Source organism: Puma concolor, chromosome E1, assembly GCF_028749965.1.
Source record: "Puma concolor isolate L17-30 chromosome E1, mPumCon1.1.hap2, whole genome shotgun sequence".
Lineage (NCBI taxonomy): Eukaryota > Metazoa > Chordata > Mammalia > Carnivora > Felidae > Puma > Puma concolor.
The window spans coordinates 45,823,803-45,840,143 of record NC_141680.1 but is presented as its reverse complement, the minus strand read 5'-3'; the positions used below and the strand labels follow the sequence as shown (position 1 = coordinate 45,840,143).

Here is a 16,341-nt window from a genome sequence, read left to right as displayed (position 1 = left end):
TCTAGATACCTTTAGGACATGCATTGTCACTGAGGGTGATAGGCTTTCAGGAAGGAAAACAGGTTCTTGGAGGGGAAAAAATCTTAGCCATTACAATGGTTTGTGGCCACAGTACATAAGCAAGTATTTATTTTTGGCATTAAACATTCATAGCGTGTGGGATGGTGAAAACGACAAAAACGTCTAAAAAGTCTCCTTAGGGGAGTGATTTTTTTTTTTTAAAGGTTAAGAAACACTACTTTTAGGATAATGGTAACCACCTAAATTTACTCTGGAGAAATCTAAGAAAAAGGCTTAGAAATCCATAGGACCAAAGATGGCATCTTGATGTGGAACTCAGTGCATAGGATTTGGTGGTGAAGGAAAAGAAAGAAGCAGTTAAAGATGAAGTCCCTACCAAACAGTATCAAAATGTCAGAAGGCTCACTACCCCCACTTCCCACCCTCTGCCCCAAAGGTGCCATTAAAGTAAACGGACTTCATTTACTTCAGTAGAAACTGAAGACAGAGCTCCAAACTGAATGTGCCACCCAACACCCTCAACTCTTTCAACAAATCAGGATAGAAATGGACAAAGGAAGATTTGAGATGGGAGCCAACAACTCAGAAAATAGATTGTGTAGAAAGACCAAGTCAGCTCCAAAATAAAGACTCAAGTAAAGTAAAGGTACACAAGGTGGAATGGATATGACAAACTATAGTAAGGGACATAAAGGATAGACATGAAAAGAACCAAAAGGAAAAAAAAAAAAAAAAAAAGGAGGGGGAGAGAGAAAAGGAAGAAAAAAAACAAACCAATGCAAAAAAAAAAAAAAAAAAAGTAGAAAAGTTTACAGCAGAAGTGACAGAGCCCAGAAATAAACCCCACATACGCTCAACTAATATTTGACAAGGCAGCCAAGAACATTCAATGGAGAAAGGATGGTCTCTTCAACAAATGGTGTTGGGAAACTGAATAACCACTTGGGATACTCCCCAAAATCACCTCAAAATAAATTAAAGATTTAATTGTAAGATCTGATACTGTAAAGAAAACATAAGGAAACAGCTTTCAGACATTGGTCTTGGCAATGATTTTTTGGACATGACACCAAAAGCACAAACAACAAAAAGCAGAAATCAACAAGTAGAACTAGATCCAATTGAAGATTTTTCTTTTTCTTAATGTTTATTTGTTTGTGAGAGAGAAAGACACCGAGCATGAGCAGGGGAGGGGCAGAGAGAGAGGGAGACACAGAAACTGAAGCAAGCTCCAAGCTGTCAGCACAGAGCCCGACGTGGTGCTTGAACTCAAGAATCATGAGATCGAGACCTGAAGTCGAATGCTTAACTGGCTGTAGTCGGACGCTTAACCAACGGAGCCACCCAGGCACCCCAGAACTACCTTCAACTTAAAAACTTTTGTACAGCAAAAGAAACAATCGGCAAAATGAAAAGGCAACCTACAGAATGAGAGAAAATATTTGCAAACCATATATCTGATAAAGGATTATTATCCAAAATATATAACAAAGAATTCACACAGCTCAATAACAAACAAACAAATGAACTATTTTAAAAATGGGCAGAGTAATAGAATAGGCATTTTCCCAAAGAAGACATCCAAACGACCAACAGGTGCATGAAAAGGTGTTCAACATCACTAACCATCAGGGAAATGCAAATCATAACCACAATGAGATATTGCTCAAACCTGTTAGAATGGCTATCACCAAGAAGACAGGAGATACGGATTTGTGATGATGTGGAGAAAGGGAACCCTCATACACTGTTGGTGGCAATGTAAATTGGTGCAGCCACTATGGACAACAGTATAGAGATTCCCCTCAAAATTAAAAATAGAACTACAATATGAACCATCAATTCCCCTTATAAGTGTATATTCAAAGGAAACGAAAACAGGATCTCGAAGACATACTCCTGTGTCTACTGCAGCATTATTCACAATAGCTAAAATATGGAAACAATCTAAGTGCTCATCAACAGATGAATAAACAGAGGTAGTGTGAAAATATACAACAGAATATTTTTCAGCCATGAGAAAGAGAGAAATCCTGCCATTTGCAACAACATGGTAGGATCTTGAAGTCCTTATGCTTAGAGGAGATAAGCCAAAGACAAATGTTGTATATGTCACTAATATGTGGAATCCAAAAAAGCCGATCTCATAGAAAGAGAGTAGAATGGTGGTTACCAGGGACTTAGGGGGTGGGGTGATTGGGGAGATACTGTTAAAAAGTACAAATTTGCAGTTAAAATGAATAAATTCTGGAAATCTAATGCTGTGCTGATCTAATACTGTATTACATAATTGAAAGTTGCTAAGAGACTAGATCTTAAATGTTCTCGCCACAAAAAAAGAAATCGTGATAATTACGTGATGTGATAGAGGTGTTAGATAACATTACAGTGATAATTATATTGCAATATATAAATGTATCAAATCAGCACATTGGACACCCTAAACTTACATAATGTTATCATATGCCCATTATATCTCAATTTTACAAAAAGGAAAAGAAAAACTCTGTGGAGGTGGAGTGGGGGAAAAAAAAAGCTCTAAGTCACTAATATCGAGGATGAAAATGAAGGTATCATTACAGATGAAGCAGAAATCAAAAAAGATAAGAAGCAGATGTCAAGGACAACTTTATCCAATACATTTGAAAAGTCAGATGAAATGGACAAATTCCTATAAAGACACAGCCTGCCAAAACTGACAGGAAAATAGAATATTTTCTTGGTAATACCATACAATTTAAGAAATTAAATCAATAATCCAGAATTTTTCCATAAATAAAACTCTAGGCCCATAAGGCTTCACCTGTGAGTTCTGCTTAACATTTGAGGAAGAAAAAAATCTCTTACAGAGAATAGGAAAGTAAAGAATATTCCCCAACTCTTTTGAAAACGTAGCAAAAATGATATTCAACAATACCAGTCATTAAAATAACGCAGTTATTTTCTACATTTATAAACATCTGCTTCCCTGAGCCAATGCCACAGGCAACACCCCCTGAGGTATTCCTGGATATCAGCATAGTTTCCATAGTTTCCCTTCCAAAGGGTTAACACGTGGCAAAGGGCCTCACGGACTCTGTTGTACTCTGTGCATGGCATTCTGACTGAATACTGCCCGCGCCAGTCAGTTCGCAAAGTGACCTCATCTCCCAAGTACCACCACCCACAGGGATAAAGTAGGCCCAGACTCCCCCATCTGTTCAGTCTCACAGAGCTCAGGCTTGGCACACTATGGTGGCACCGGTGCTCACCAGTCATCTCACTGCAGCCCCCCCGCCCCAGGGTGCCCTCCATTGCTGTATACCCCATCCATACATCTCCCATCCCCACTGGTAGATGATGGCCTTTACAACTAGATGCATTCAGACTACTAACCGTGTTCAGGTCCATGTCTTAATACTTCATCAAGTAAAACATTAGCTGCATGAAAGTCATTGTTCATCAATAATGCCTTGAGGTCAGAGACATCAATCAGATCATTCTGGAGAATTTGAACAGTAACGAAGAGTAGCCGTGTAACTGAGAAAAAAAAAAAAAAGAGCAAAAACATGCTTCAACAGCAGAAATAAGAGTACACTGTTCACTTTCACTTAATGGGCTTGAGTTGCATAAAAGAAGTTTACATGAAATTACTAGTAGTTTTAAAAACCATTGTGTATTATAATAGCTAGCAGTTACTGAACACTAAGTGCTGGAGACTCTTCTGAGTACTTCTACTTTACCTATTTAAGTCTATTATTACCTGTAATAATTCCAAGATAGGCATTATTATCCCCATTTTTCAGATGAAGGAATTGAGGTTAGTGAGATTTAAAAAAATTTTTTAATGTTTATTTATTTTTGAGAGAGAGAGAGAGACAGACAGACAGACAGACAGAGAGACAGACAGACAGACCATGAGCAGGGAAGGGTCAGAGAGAGACAAAGATGCAGAATCTGAAGCAGGCTCCGGGTTCTGAGCTGTCAGCAGAGACTCCAACGTGGGGCTCAAACTCACTAACCGCGAAATCATGACCTGAGCTGAAGTTGGGCGCTTAACCGACTGAGACACCCAGGCGCCCCGAGGTTTGTGAGATTAAGTGATTTACTGAAGAATATACTGGTATTAAGTGACAGGGCCAGGATTCAAATCCAGGCACGATATTTCCAAAGCCCATGCTCTTAACTACTGTGCCTTTCAGGTAGACATATGTAACTGGTCAACCATTATGCCTACAGCTACATAATACTTCATATGTGGACCCTGAAATAATTGTGAAGCATTACAAAGAAGTTTACATCAAAACTTTATTGCCTTATTTCACTTAAAGTTATGTTACAGAGACAAAATAAGAAGAAGAAGGTGCTGTTTCTGTAAGTCGTGCTCTTTATATTTATCTTATAGCCCCACAAATGTTGACAGCCTTGGTCACTTTCCAATGCCTTCAAACAGTTGTGGTTGTTGATGCTGTTTAATTTAGTCCACATTTTACTAGTTGTTCTCAGCAGGAGGGTTGGTTTCACATAAGCTACTCCATCATAGTCAGAAGTAGAACCAGGTAACTCAAGCTTTATCGGTAAATTTGATGCCCTGCTCTGGTTGAAAATTACTGTTTAGGTTATTACTTTACTACAAAGCTATAGTGATTAAGACCATGTGGCATAAGAATAAATAAAAATCAGTGGAATGGAACTGGAAGTCTAGAAATAAATCCATACATTTCTGATCAATTGATTTTTTACAAGGATGGCAAAACCATTTATTTAAGGGGGAAAAGAATGATCTTGTCAACAAACGATGCTGGGGTAACTGGCTATCTGCATGCAAAAGAATTAGAGTGGACTCCCATCTCACACCACATACAGACATTAACTCAAAATGAATCAAAGATTGAAATTAAAAGGCTAAAACTATAAAATTCTTAGAAGAAAACATTAGTATAAATCTTAATGATCTTGGATTATGTTTAGACATGATATCAAAAGAAGTGACAAAAGAAAATATAAACTGGATTTCACCCAATTTAAAAACGTTTGTGCTTCAAAGGACACCACCAAGAAAGAGAAAAGACCCATAAAATTGGAGAAAAGATTTGCAAATCATCTATCTGATAAAGCTACAGTATCCAGGATATAAGAACCCTAGCAACTTGACAAATAACCCGATTTTAAGATAAGCAAAGGATACATATCTCTAAATGGCCAGTAAACACATGTAAAGATGTTCAAAGTTATTAGCCATCAGGGAAATGCAAAACAAAACCACGGTGAGATACTTGTGAGACTAGGCTAGAATAAAAAAGACGGACAATGTAACAAGTACTGACAAGGATTTAAAGAAATGTACAATGCTGTTGGGAATGTAAAATGGGGCAGCTGCTTTGGAAAAGGTTCCAGCAGCTCCTCAAGTTGAATGTAAAGTTACCACGTGACCCAGCAGTTCCATTCCCAGGTAGGTACCTGAGAGACATGTAAATGTACATCCACACAAAAACCTGTACTCAAAAAAATGTACACATGTTCATAGCAGCATTATTCTTAGTGGCCAAAAAAGGGAAACAACCCGAATGTCTATGAACTGATAACTGGCCAAAGAAAATGTGGTATAACCACAGAATATTATTCTACCACGAAAAGGAATAAAGTACTCATTTATGTTATGATACAGGTGAACCTTAAAAACAGTATGCTGGGGCGCCTGGGTGGCTCAGTCGGTTGAGCGGCCGACTTCAGCTCAGGTCATGATCTCATGGTTTCGTGGGTTCGAGCCCCACATTGTGCTGACAGCTCAGAGCGTGGAGCCTGCTTCGGATTCTGTGTCTCCCTCTCTCTCTGTCCCTCCCCCGCTCTCTCTCTCTCTCAAAAATAAACATTAAAAATTAAAAAAAAAAACAAAAAAAAAACCAGTATGCCAAATGAAAGAAGCCAGACACAAAAAGCCACGTATTCTAGTTATATGAATAACTAGAATAACGATTCTAGTTATATGATGTTCAAACATCAACACAGATAGAAAGCAGACTAGTGGTTGTCAGTGGCTGGGGAGAGCGGGGAAATAAGCACTACAGGGTACAGGGGTTTTTTTTGACGTGATGAAAATGTCCCAGAATTAGAGTGTGAAGGTTGCACAACTTTGTGGATATACCAAAAACCACTGAATTGAACACCTTAAAAGGATGAGATTTTATGGTATGTGATTTATATCTCAGTAAAAATGTACATTTGATAAATAATGCCATTGATTATAAAGGTGTTCTAATTTTAGAGATATTCAAACGTGAAGAAAAAAAGACATTTGTTTCCCCAAGGCATTTAGAAATCCATTGTTGGCAGGGGTGTCTGCATTTGTGGAGGGTTCTTCGGTAGGTGTTCTCTGTAGACATGGGGGTTTAGGGAAAGATGCTGGTGTTGAAATGGTTTCCCTAATTCCAAGGAGCACGAGAGGAACTTTGGGGACAAAGACCAAGCACTTGTCTTTATGCAGCAGGGGCAAAACGATGTGGTTAGGCCACAGAAATGACATGGTAGTAAGAATGATACAGGGATTAATGGCCCAAGCATTTAAAGAAACTAGCTAGATGAAGCTAAGATTTCTATAAGTGAAATCAGTGGCCAGTCCATTTGGGTAAACCTGAAAACTCCAAAGGCCTGACTTGAGACAGCACAGAGGGTAGTAGTGGTCCCTCACCCAATTTCCACACCTGATTTAATTCATAGATCCAGAACCCCTTGAGTGAAGAAAAATTTATCTCCTCTTGAGGAAGGACTTTATATTAACAGCAAAGGTATTTACTGTGTATCTTCTTCAACGCTGTTTTATTTCTTTTCCCTCCTTTATAACTTTGCCCCATTTTCACTTGTTTTTTTTTTTATATCACATAAGCTGCTTGAAATCCTTTTTGAAACTATAGACACTACAAATTAAACACTTGAAATCCATTTAGTGATTTTTTTTAAATGTGATTTCATTATCTTTATTTTACAGTCACTTCTTTAAACTGGAAGTATTCACTTACCTATGGACTCTTTGAAAGGTGGACTTCCTTTAATTCTTTCAAAGAAATCTTTTAAATTCACCTCATTATCATCTGGAAATATCAAAATCAAGCATATTGTCATTAAAACCCTGATACTCAATCGGTACACAAAATAAAGGCTCTGACTAACAATACCTAAAATCTCATTCTACCTCATTTCTCTCTCAAATGGCTGAAACTATTTCAATGTAATTTTTCATACTTTCAGGAACCACACCCATTGATCAGTTAATGATATTAATAGTTCACTTTTTTTGACTTCTTACTCAAAAGTAAGAACTTAAAATAACTTTGAGTTCCTTATGTATATATACTAAGTATCCTTTTATGATGCTTCACATTTATTAACTAAAATATGCACAAGAATTCTATAACATGCTTGATATGCCTATCCTTAAAAGATGAAAGCAAAGAGAAATTAAATAACTTGTCTAGGTCACAAGAGCCAGAAAGTGCTCGAGGCTGTATTTGAACTAAGGCAGTCTAAGGCCAGAGGTGACAATGTTAACTATTGGGACACACACACACACACACACACACACACACACACAGGAAATAAAATGCAGTAATGTAACCACAGCAGAAAATATAGGGCTATAACTACATTGAAAAGACTTTAACTTATAACAAAATGGCAAGCTGGGTAGCACAGGAACGATTACAAATTCCTAAAGATGCTGTATGAAATATTTTATTCTATAAATGCATTATCAAGTTGTATGAAAAGGAAATAATAAAACGTTAAGTTGGCACAGAGATCCAGAGGGGAAAACCAAGTGAATACTAAGCCTACAGCTATTTGGGGATACATATTAGATCCAAAAGCAGCAAGGTGCTTGATTTAAATGTTCATGCATATTCATAAAAGAAAACTTGGGTCCTGCTACACAGAGAGTTTGAATTTAGATACCAAATGAAACTGGGATGCTTAAAGAATTTCAATCCAGTGAAAGGGAGATTAAAATATTATATTCACTGGCCCATGTAAACACCAAGGTGACCTAAATCTTCCCAATTTTGAGAGGCAGTGGGTAAAAAAGATCACCTGTGAAAAATCTCCTGCATCTCATGTGGGCTTAGGGCCTAAATTTATACCACTCCCATGATATGAAAAACCCCAGGTCAAAACATAAAAATTGATTGAGGTCAATAATAATCTATGGCAAAAGCAATAACCAAACAATGCTGGGGAGGTACTCTTAAACCTAAGACATGCTCATGGGATTCCCATAGAAAAAACAAGCTGGTTAAGATAAACCCCAAATAAAAAGCCACCTAAAACTGGTAAAACTCACCAGCTTCTAGAAGTATTCCCACACGATTTGACACTTAAGAGTGGATGTAAATAGGAAAGGAGATCAAGTACACAATACATGAAGTCAAAGATGGAAAACAAAGATAAATATGTGACCACTTGGAAACAATGATCAAGACTAAATAATTATTCTTCTGAGATGTAATGAAACTTTGGGTATTTCCTTTGGTTAAAAAAGCAGAATGGGACAAGCAAAATAAAAGGTGAAAGTGGGTCTCCTCTGAAGAAAGACTGCAGATCAAAATGAAGCTGCTGATGTCATGTCTTTGTTTTATTACATAATGGTATTTTCCCACCCATGCTTACAAGAAATGAATGCTAATTATCTAAATTAGCATATGTAGAGTATGAACAGATAGATATGGTCAGTAAATAAATTAGCAGACTATTTTGGCTCTAATTTATATCAACCTAAGCCTCATCGCGACTGCCTTTAGCATTTTACCTCCATATAAAACACTCTAAAACTGGTTCCTATAAACAGGGAAAAATGAGCAGAATCTCAAGCCAAAAAAATGCTCACCACTGATGTCACAATATTTAAGGGCTTCACTGCCGTCCTCCGCAGCTAAATTAACATTCAAACTTTTCAGGGCATGCTCCAAGTTACGTATGCCAATCTTGCCATTATCAACACTTGTCAAGATACAAGCAGCTTCTTTAAATGCTACAAAGATAAATAAATATATATAAGATACTATTATTTTAAAAAATGCAAAATAGTTTGTCCAGAGTCCACTATAGGTGAACTCTCAATTTAAGTATATATATTTAACTAAAATCTCTGCAGAAAAAAAGCAAAGTATTTTCTACTTGTAACTGACAACCTATTTATTTCAAGCAGCATTTAAAAAAATTAAGGGCGCCTAGGTGGCTCAGTCGGTTAGCCATCCAACTTCAGCTCAGGTCATGATCGCATGGTTCCTGGGTTTAAGCCCCGCATTGGGCTCTGGGCTAAAAACTCAGAGCCTAGAGCCTGCTTCAGATTCTGTGTCTCTCTCTCTGCCCCTCTTCCACTTGTTCTCTCTCTCTCTCTCTCTTAAAACTAAACATTTAAGAAAAGAAAAATTAAACCAAAAAATTATATGCAGAATTTGATGGGTTATCTGAATCCATTCATCCATTAAATACTGAATAAGCTGTGACCCTTTCTTAAATAATAGTAACGTCCTGTACATGTAGATCTAAAGACTTCTATCAACTATCAACTGATGAAATAAACCAAAAAAAAAAAAAAAAAAAGCTAAAATTTGAGATTAAAGCTCTTGATCTCCAGGGCCACTACCAGTCTATATTGTGCTTTTGTGTGAATTGAAAAAAGGCACCCCTCTCTATGTATCAATTACAAAGAGGCATACCTTCCTCTAGGTAGCTGCAATCTAGCATTGGTGGTCCCAGCCTGGAGAGCACAGTGGAATGTAGAATGCATTTCAGTCTCTACTTGTACCCTTTCAACCAGGCATCTCTGTGCAAGCACAACCCATGCAACCAAATGTAGTCCTGTTGATACCACACCAATTTAAAATATAAAACATGATCATTACTGGGAGTTTCAATTTTTTGTCAATACCATTTCTCACCCCATTTCTCTCTCAACCCCAAAATGAAGTTGTCGTGTATGTTTCCATAGTCCGAAAATCGTTGCATTATACTAACAGATCTAAACCTTCAGTTGGAAAGAATACCATAATACCATTTTAGACCTATATTCATTTTTACTAACATTTATTTTATAGCTACTAAAACCAACAATGAAAATTTCAGCCCTCTTAAAGAGTTTCCTTTAAATTCCTTGAAGACAGGGACTTTAGAATTTGTCTTGTCTATAAATAAAATTATAATACATTATATAGTTGGTACTATGAGAAAAATGTGTGCCAGATATGAGCACTGAGCACTCAGATATAAAGCACTGAGACAGTTCACCTAACCTATAACTCTGAAAAGTCTTATGGGTTGAGGAGTGATGTTTGAACTGAGTTTGGGGGGAAAATGTGAATTTGTTTGACAGAAAATATACAGAAAGGAAACAGCACATGCAAATATATGGAACCAAAAGCACATGGAAGATATGGAACCAATTTAAATTATAATAAGTAATATGGCTACAGAATAAATACAAATGCAGAAGTGATGAGAGATGAGGCTAATGAGATAAGAAGACAGATTTATTGTCATTCTTTAATTCCATAAATATTCACAATTATATAAGTCAATAATATAAAAGATTTGAAACAATGCCTAGCACAGTAAATATCATATAATATTAGCTATTAAATTAGCTATTAATAAGGGGCTTCTGAAAGCCAAAATTGTGCTAGGATCTGGAGAAACAATGCTAGGACTTCTGGCAAAATGGAAACATGGTTCTTGGCCCAATGATGCTTCCAGGCACGTAAGAAAAAGAATCATTAACCAAATAATCAAAAATATGACTAGAAAACAACCAGATTTTAACATGGGCAGAAGACCTAAATAGACCTTTTTCTGAAGAAGACATACAGATGGCCAACAGACACACGAAAAGATATTCATCACCAATCTCAGGGAAATGCAAATCACAACAACAATGAGATATCACCTTACACATGTCAGAATGACTAAAATCAAAAACATAAGAAGTAACAAGTGCTGGCGAGGACGTGGAGAAAAAGCAGCCCTTGTGCAATGTTGGTGGAATGTAAATTGGTACGGCTGATGTGGAAACAGTATGGAGGTTCCTCAAAAAGTAAAAACAGAAATACTATTTGACCCAACAATTCCACTACTGGGTATTTACCCAAAGAGAACAAAAACACTAATTCAAAAAGGTATATGCACCCCTATATGTTTATTGCAGCATTATTTACAATAGCCATGATATGGAAGTATCTCAACTATCTATCAATAGGTGAATGAATAAAGAGGTGGTATATTATGGAATTTGACACAACCATGGAAAAGAATGAGATTGTTTTTTTGCCATTTGCAACAACATGGATGGACCTAGAGGGTATTATACTAAGTGAAATATGTCAGACTGAGAAAGACAAACACCATATGATTGCACTCATAGGTGGAATCTAAAAAACAAATAAAAAAAAAAGAAAAGCAAAATCAGACCTAAAAATACAGGAACAAACTGATGGTGGCCAGAGAGAAGGGGGGATAATGGGTAAAATGGGTAAAGGGGAGTAGGAGATACGGGTTTCCAGGAATGTAATGACTATGTCATGGGAATAAAAGGCACAGGAAAGGGAATATAGTCAGTGATACTGTAATATTGTTGTATGGTGACAAATGGCTATGTTTGTGGTGAGCATAGCAAAATGTATAATCACTACACCTGAAACGAATATAACATTGTGTGTCCACCGTACTCAAATAAAAAAATTTAATGAGAAATTATATTATTTTGGTCTTAATGAATTAAGATAATTCAAAGTTCTCTAATATTTTTGCTACTTTTTTTCCTAAGTAAGCTCTACACCCAACATGGGGCTTGAACTCATGACCCTGAGGTCAAGAGTTGCATGTTCTACCAACTGAACCAGTCAGATGCTCCTACTTTTGTCACTTTATAAGCTAAAATATATTGAGCATTTCTAGTGTCATTTAAAAAAATATTAATGGGTATTTATAGTATGAAGTAAATGCTATGAAAAAGACATAGTTTAATGAAAGCTTATAATAAAAGAAGCTGACCTCGACTACCAGATAATGACAGGCTCCCTAGAGGAAATTGACATTCATTCAATTTTTTTTTTTAATGTCTATTTTTGAGACAGAGAAGGAGACACAGAATCTGAAGCAGGCTCCATGCTCTGAGCTGTCAGCACGAAGCTCAGCACAGAGCTCAAACTCACAGACTACGACATCATGACCTGAGCCAAAGTGAGACACTTAACCAACTGAGTCACCCAGGCACCCCATCACTCATTTGAAAGATGAGTAAACATTAACTAGGCAAAGAGTGTCAGGGAAACCTATTCCAGGGAACAAAATACGCAAAAGCTTTGTAGTTGGATTTCGAAGGAAATGAAAGAAAATGCAGAAAGCAAGGGTAATGGTACAAAATTATACCAGAGAGCTAGGACATGCAGGATTTTGATCTTTAACAACAATGGAAAATGTTTAAAGAGTTGAAAATAGGGGGACATCACACAATCAGATTACTTTTTTGAAAAAAAACAATTACTCTGGCTGGAGTGGGACGAATGGACTAGGAATCCATTGGCACCTGGCAATGATCCTAAAAAATAACTCTTTCATAGGGAATGCTTTCTTGTATACATATATAAAGTCCTTACCATCTGCTGTTGGTAGTTTCAGATTTGAAGACAAAGCCTCTTTCCTAAAGTCTGCAAATTTAAATAGAGAGATTAGGCCATAAGGAACAGCATAATGATTTTACCCAGTTTGGAAGAAAACCAATGGATAAATTACATACTTCATTTCTCAATAACATTTAGCATTGACCATTCCCTTCTTCTCAAAATCCTCCACTAGCTTCCAGAATAACGTTCTCTACTCATCTTCCTCTTACTTCTTAGACTCCATGGATTCGTCAAGCTCCACCAAGCTTCTTAAATGTGGCTGAGATTCTAATGTTACAAATGCTTCCTTTATCCCTAAGAGAACAGCTTAATCCCCAGGCTCATATATTCAATAACATGTTTAATTATTAGTCTGAATTGTCCTTCTTTAGTCCTGCCTGTCTGTCTGTCTGTCTGTCTGTCTATCTATCTATCTATCTATCTATCTATCTATCTATCTATCTATGTAATTCTGGAGCTTTTCCTAAGGACAAGGTGCAGTGATACCCTTCATCCTATACATTTTCTACAAAAATGCAAATTGATACAGAGATCTATTTGAGGGACAAGTGATAGAAACAAAATATGTCCATTTGCATAGATGGACCACATTGCAGTTAGAGAGCAGTTTAGAATAACTCACAACTAGTACAGGTATTACCTTGAAGCAAAAGGGGGTTAGAATCAAGATACATTATATTTACATTAGTTTTTAAAATGTGATCTAAGCAGGATTAAAAAAAATATAACTAACCTATTAAAAAGTACTTTCAAAATAGTAGGTTTGGCAATTTTACAAGATAACTCTAAAACAGAATTTCTCAACCTGAGCAAAATTACATTTGGGGCCAGCTAATTATGTGGGGGAGTGCTGTCCTCTACATTATAGGGTGGTTAGCAGCATCCCTCACCTCTACTCACCAGATCCCAGCACTCCTCCCCCATCAGTTTTGACAATCTAAACTGTCTTTGCATATTGCCAGTTTTTCCCTGAGACACAGATCTGATCTCATTTTTTAGCTGAAGTTAAATTTAAAGGCAGGAGATGGCTTTCCAAGTATTGATAAAATCCATCTGGGTATATCCCAGATAAGAATATGGATGGATCAGGTAAATTCTTTGTAAATAGAGCAAATAGCCAGATCAACACTTACACAGAATGTTATATAGACCAACGGTTTAATTGTTCAACAATAACTTGTATTTTTCAAAGAGCCTTTCACCTAAAAGAAAAAGAAAGCTAGACAACTATTAGGACCTCTCTAAAATTCATAAAAGGAAAGGGATTAACTTTGAAATAAAATTACTCTAGAAAGAAACATTTTATTTATTTTTTTTTTAATTTTTTTTTTCAACGTTTATTTATTTTTGGGACAGAGAGAGACAGAGCATGAACGGGGGAGGGGCAGAGAGAGAGGGAGACACAGAATCGGAAACAGGCTCCAGGCTCTGAGCCATCAGCCCAGAGCCCGACGCGGGGCTTGAACTCCCGGACCGCGAGATCGTGACCTGGCTGAAGTCGGACGCTTAACCGACTGCGCCACCCAGGCGCCCCGAAAGAAACATTTTAAAGCCATATGACAATATATATAAATACTTTCAGACCAAGTTTACAATGCAGTCCAAGAGATCATCCAGGAATTTGATATTGTAATAACTAAACCTCCGTGAATATAGAATATAAGATAGATCTCTAAATCTGATCTGTAGTAAATTGCATTTCAATACATTTACAGTAGGATTTAGGAACTAAGTATTAAGATTTAATTAATTAAGTATTTGGTAAAATATTTTAAAACCTTGGATAAAATTTTAGAAGAAATTTTTATTACAAGTTACTGGTTATCTGCTCAATCAACTCACCGTCGAGCAAGGAATCATCCAGCATTTCTTGAAAACTATTATCAGTGAAATAAATTCTATTGGTGTTTCCAAGTACATCTGCATAGTTGTCCTTGCCAGACTGATCACTTTCCTCCATACATTCCAATGTACCGATGATGTCATTCAATGCTACAAACACAGAGAATATACATGCAACATGTAATTCAGTCCACGGATCTAAATTTTTGGAACATAACAGTAAAACTGATGGATTCTTCCAGTTTTGCACTGTCCAAAATGGCAGCCACTACCCACATGTGGCCATTTAAAAAGGTAGAGCAATCCATTCTCCACTATAGTTTTCTATAGTCCCTTATCTTTATTCTTAAGATTATTTTGTTAAAACTCCGGGTTCTGCGTGGGCTATTCCTTTATGAACAAAAAAGTATGCCAAAGTTTCTCTAGTCATTCTATTAACGAGCTCACCATTTCATAAAAAATACCCTCCATTCGTCACAACTGCTCCCAAACTCCAATCCTTCCCTTTCTACTTTCTTTCCCTACACCCCTTGCTCCTGTCAGCTCACTTTACCCAATTTAGAGAATCAGCAAAGCCTATTATGTTTAGCATGATAATATCAAACATCTGAACTAGGAAATCCATGACTGACCACCCCCCCCTTAAAACAAACAAACAAACAAAAACCTCTTCACATTTCTAAAGTACATGTCTAAAAAAATAATCTTTCAGAATTCATTAAGAGAAATATATAATAAATTCCTTTAAAATTAGCTAATTTATGTGAAAGTATAATTTAATATATTATGTTGTTCCATGAGTTAGTCATTAGTCATTGGTAAGAAGTTTCAAAAATAGGCCATGTGAGGAATGGTTGAAGGGAAATCTGAGTCCAGAGAAAAGACGATTCAACGTAAAAGAAAGAAAATATAAGAGCTCTCCTCCCATCCCTGGAGGGCTACTGACAGGGGGAAGAGTCCAAATGTTAAGTTTGGGAATGGAATTATAAGGCAGGATTTCCATCAAATATGTGAAACAATTGACTCGTTCTACAGCTGTCCAAAAATTACGGAATGGGCTGCTTCAAAAAGTCATAAGGATTTCCAAGACAAACAGTAGGATCAGTGTACATTACGATTAGCCTGTCCCTGAAACCCACTAATGTGGTTTTTAAAAAATTTTTTTTTTAATGTTTATTTCTGAGACAGAGAGAGACAGAGCATGAGTGGGGGAGGGGCAGAGAGAGAGGGAGACCCAGAATCTGAAGCAGGCTCCAGGCTCTGAGCTGTCAGCACAGAGCCGGACGCAGGGCTCGAACTCACAGACCGCGAGATCATGACCTGAGCCAAAGTTGGACGCTCAACCGACTGAGCCACCCAGGCACCCCTAATGTGGTTTTTAAATAAACATGTAGGGGCGCCTGGGTGGCGCAGTCGGTTGAGCGTCCGACTTCAGCCAGGTCACGATCTCGCGGTCCGTGAGTTCGAGCCCCGCGTCGGGCTCTGGGCTGATGGCTCAGAGCCTGGAGCCTGTTTCCGATTCTGTGTCTCCCTCTCTCTCTGCCCCTCCCCCGTTCATGCTCTGTCTCTCTCTGTCCCAAAAATAAATAAACGTTGAAAAAAAATTTTTTTAATAAAAAAAAAATAATAATGGTTGAATCATTATGCTGCACACCTGAAACTAATGTAATACTGTATGTTAATTATACTTGAGTTAAAAAAAACTACTAGAGGTAAACAAGATGAAAACAGAAAATTGGCAAATGGAGTTAACAAAGTGAGATTTAACTTTTGTAAAAAGCTAAGGTGGAATGTCAAGGTCAAAAACCTGAATGAGTGGGGTTTTTTAAGT

The 16,341-nt window shown here is 37.1% G+C and overlaps 2 protein-coding genes across 2 annotated transcripts in view; both read right to left on the bottom strand.

Annotated features, from left to right (window-relative positions):
- LOC147574432 (uncharacterized) overlaps positions 1-16,341 on the bottom strand; it is a 299,824-nt gene that overhangs the window by 72,250 nt on the left and 211,233 nt on the right. The gene's annotated exons all lie outside the window — the stretch shown is intronic.
- The window catches only part of LOC147574438 (EF-hand calcium-binding domain-containing protein 13-like), a 153,028-nt gene that overhangs the window by 53,269 nt on the left and 83,418 nt on the right, over positions 1-16,341 (bottom strand). Inside the window, 3 exon segments of the mRNA XM_086686450.1 lie at positions 3,422-3,540; positions 7,017-7,088; positions 8,876-9,019. Coding sequence (XP_086542576.1) covers positions 3,422-3,540; positions 7,017-7,088; positions 8,876-9,019 — 335 coding nt within the window.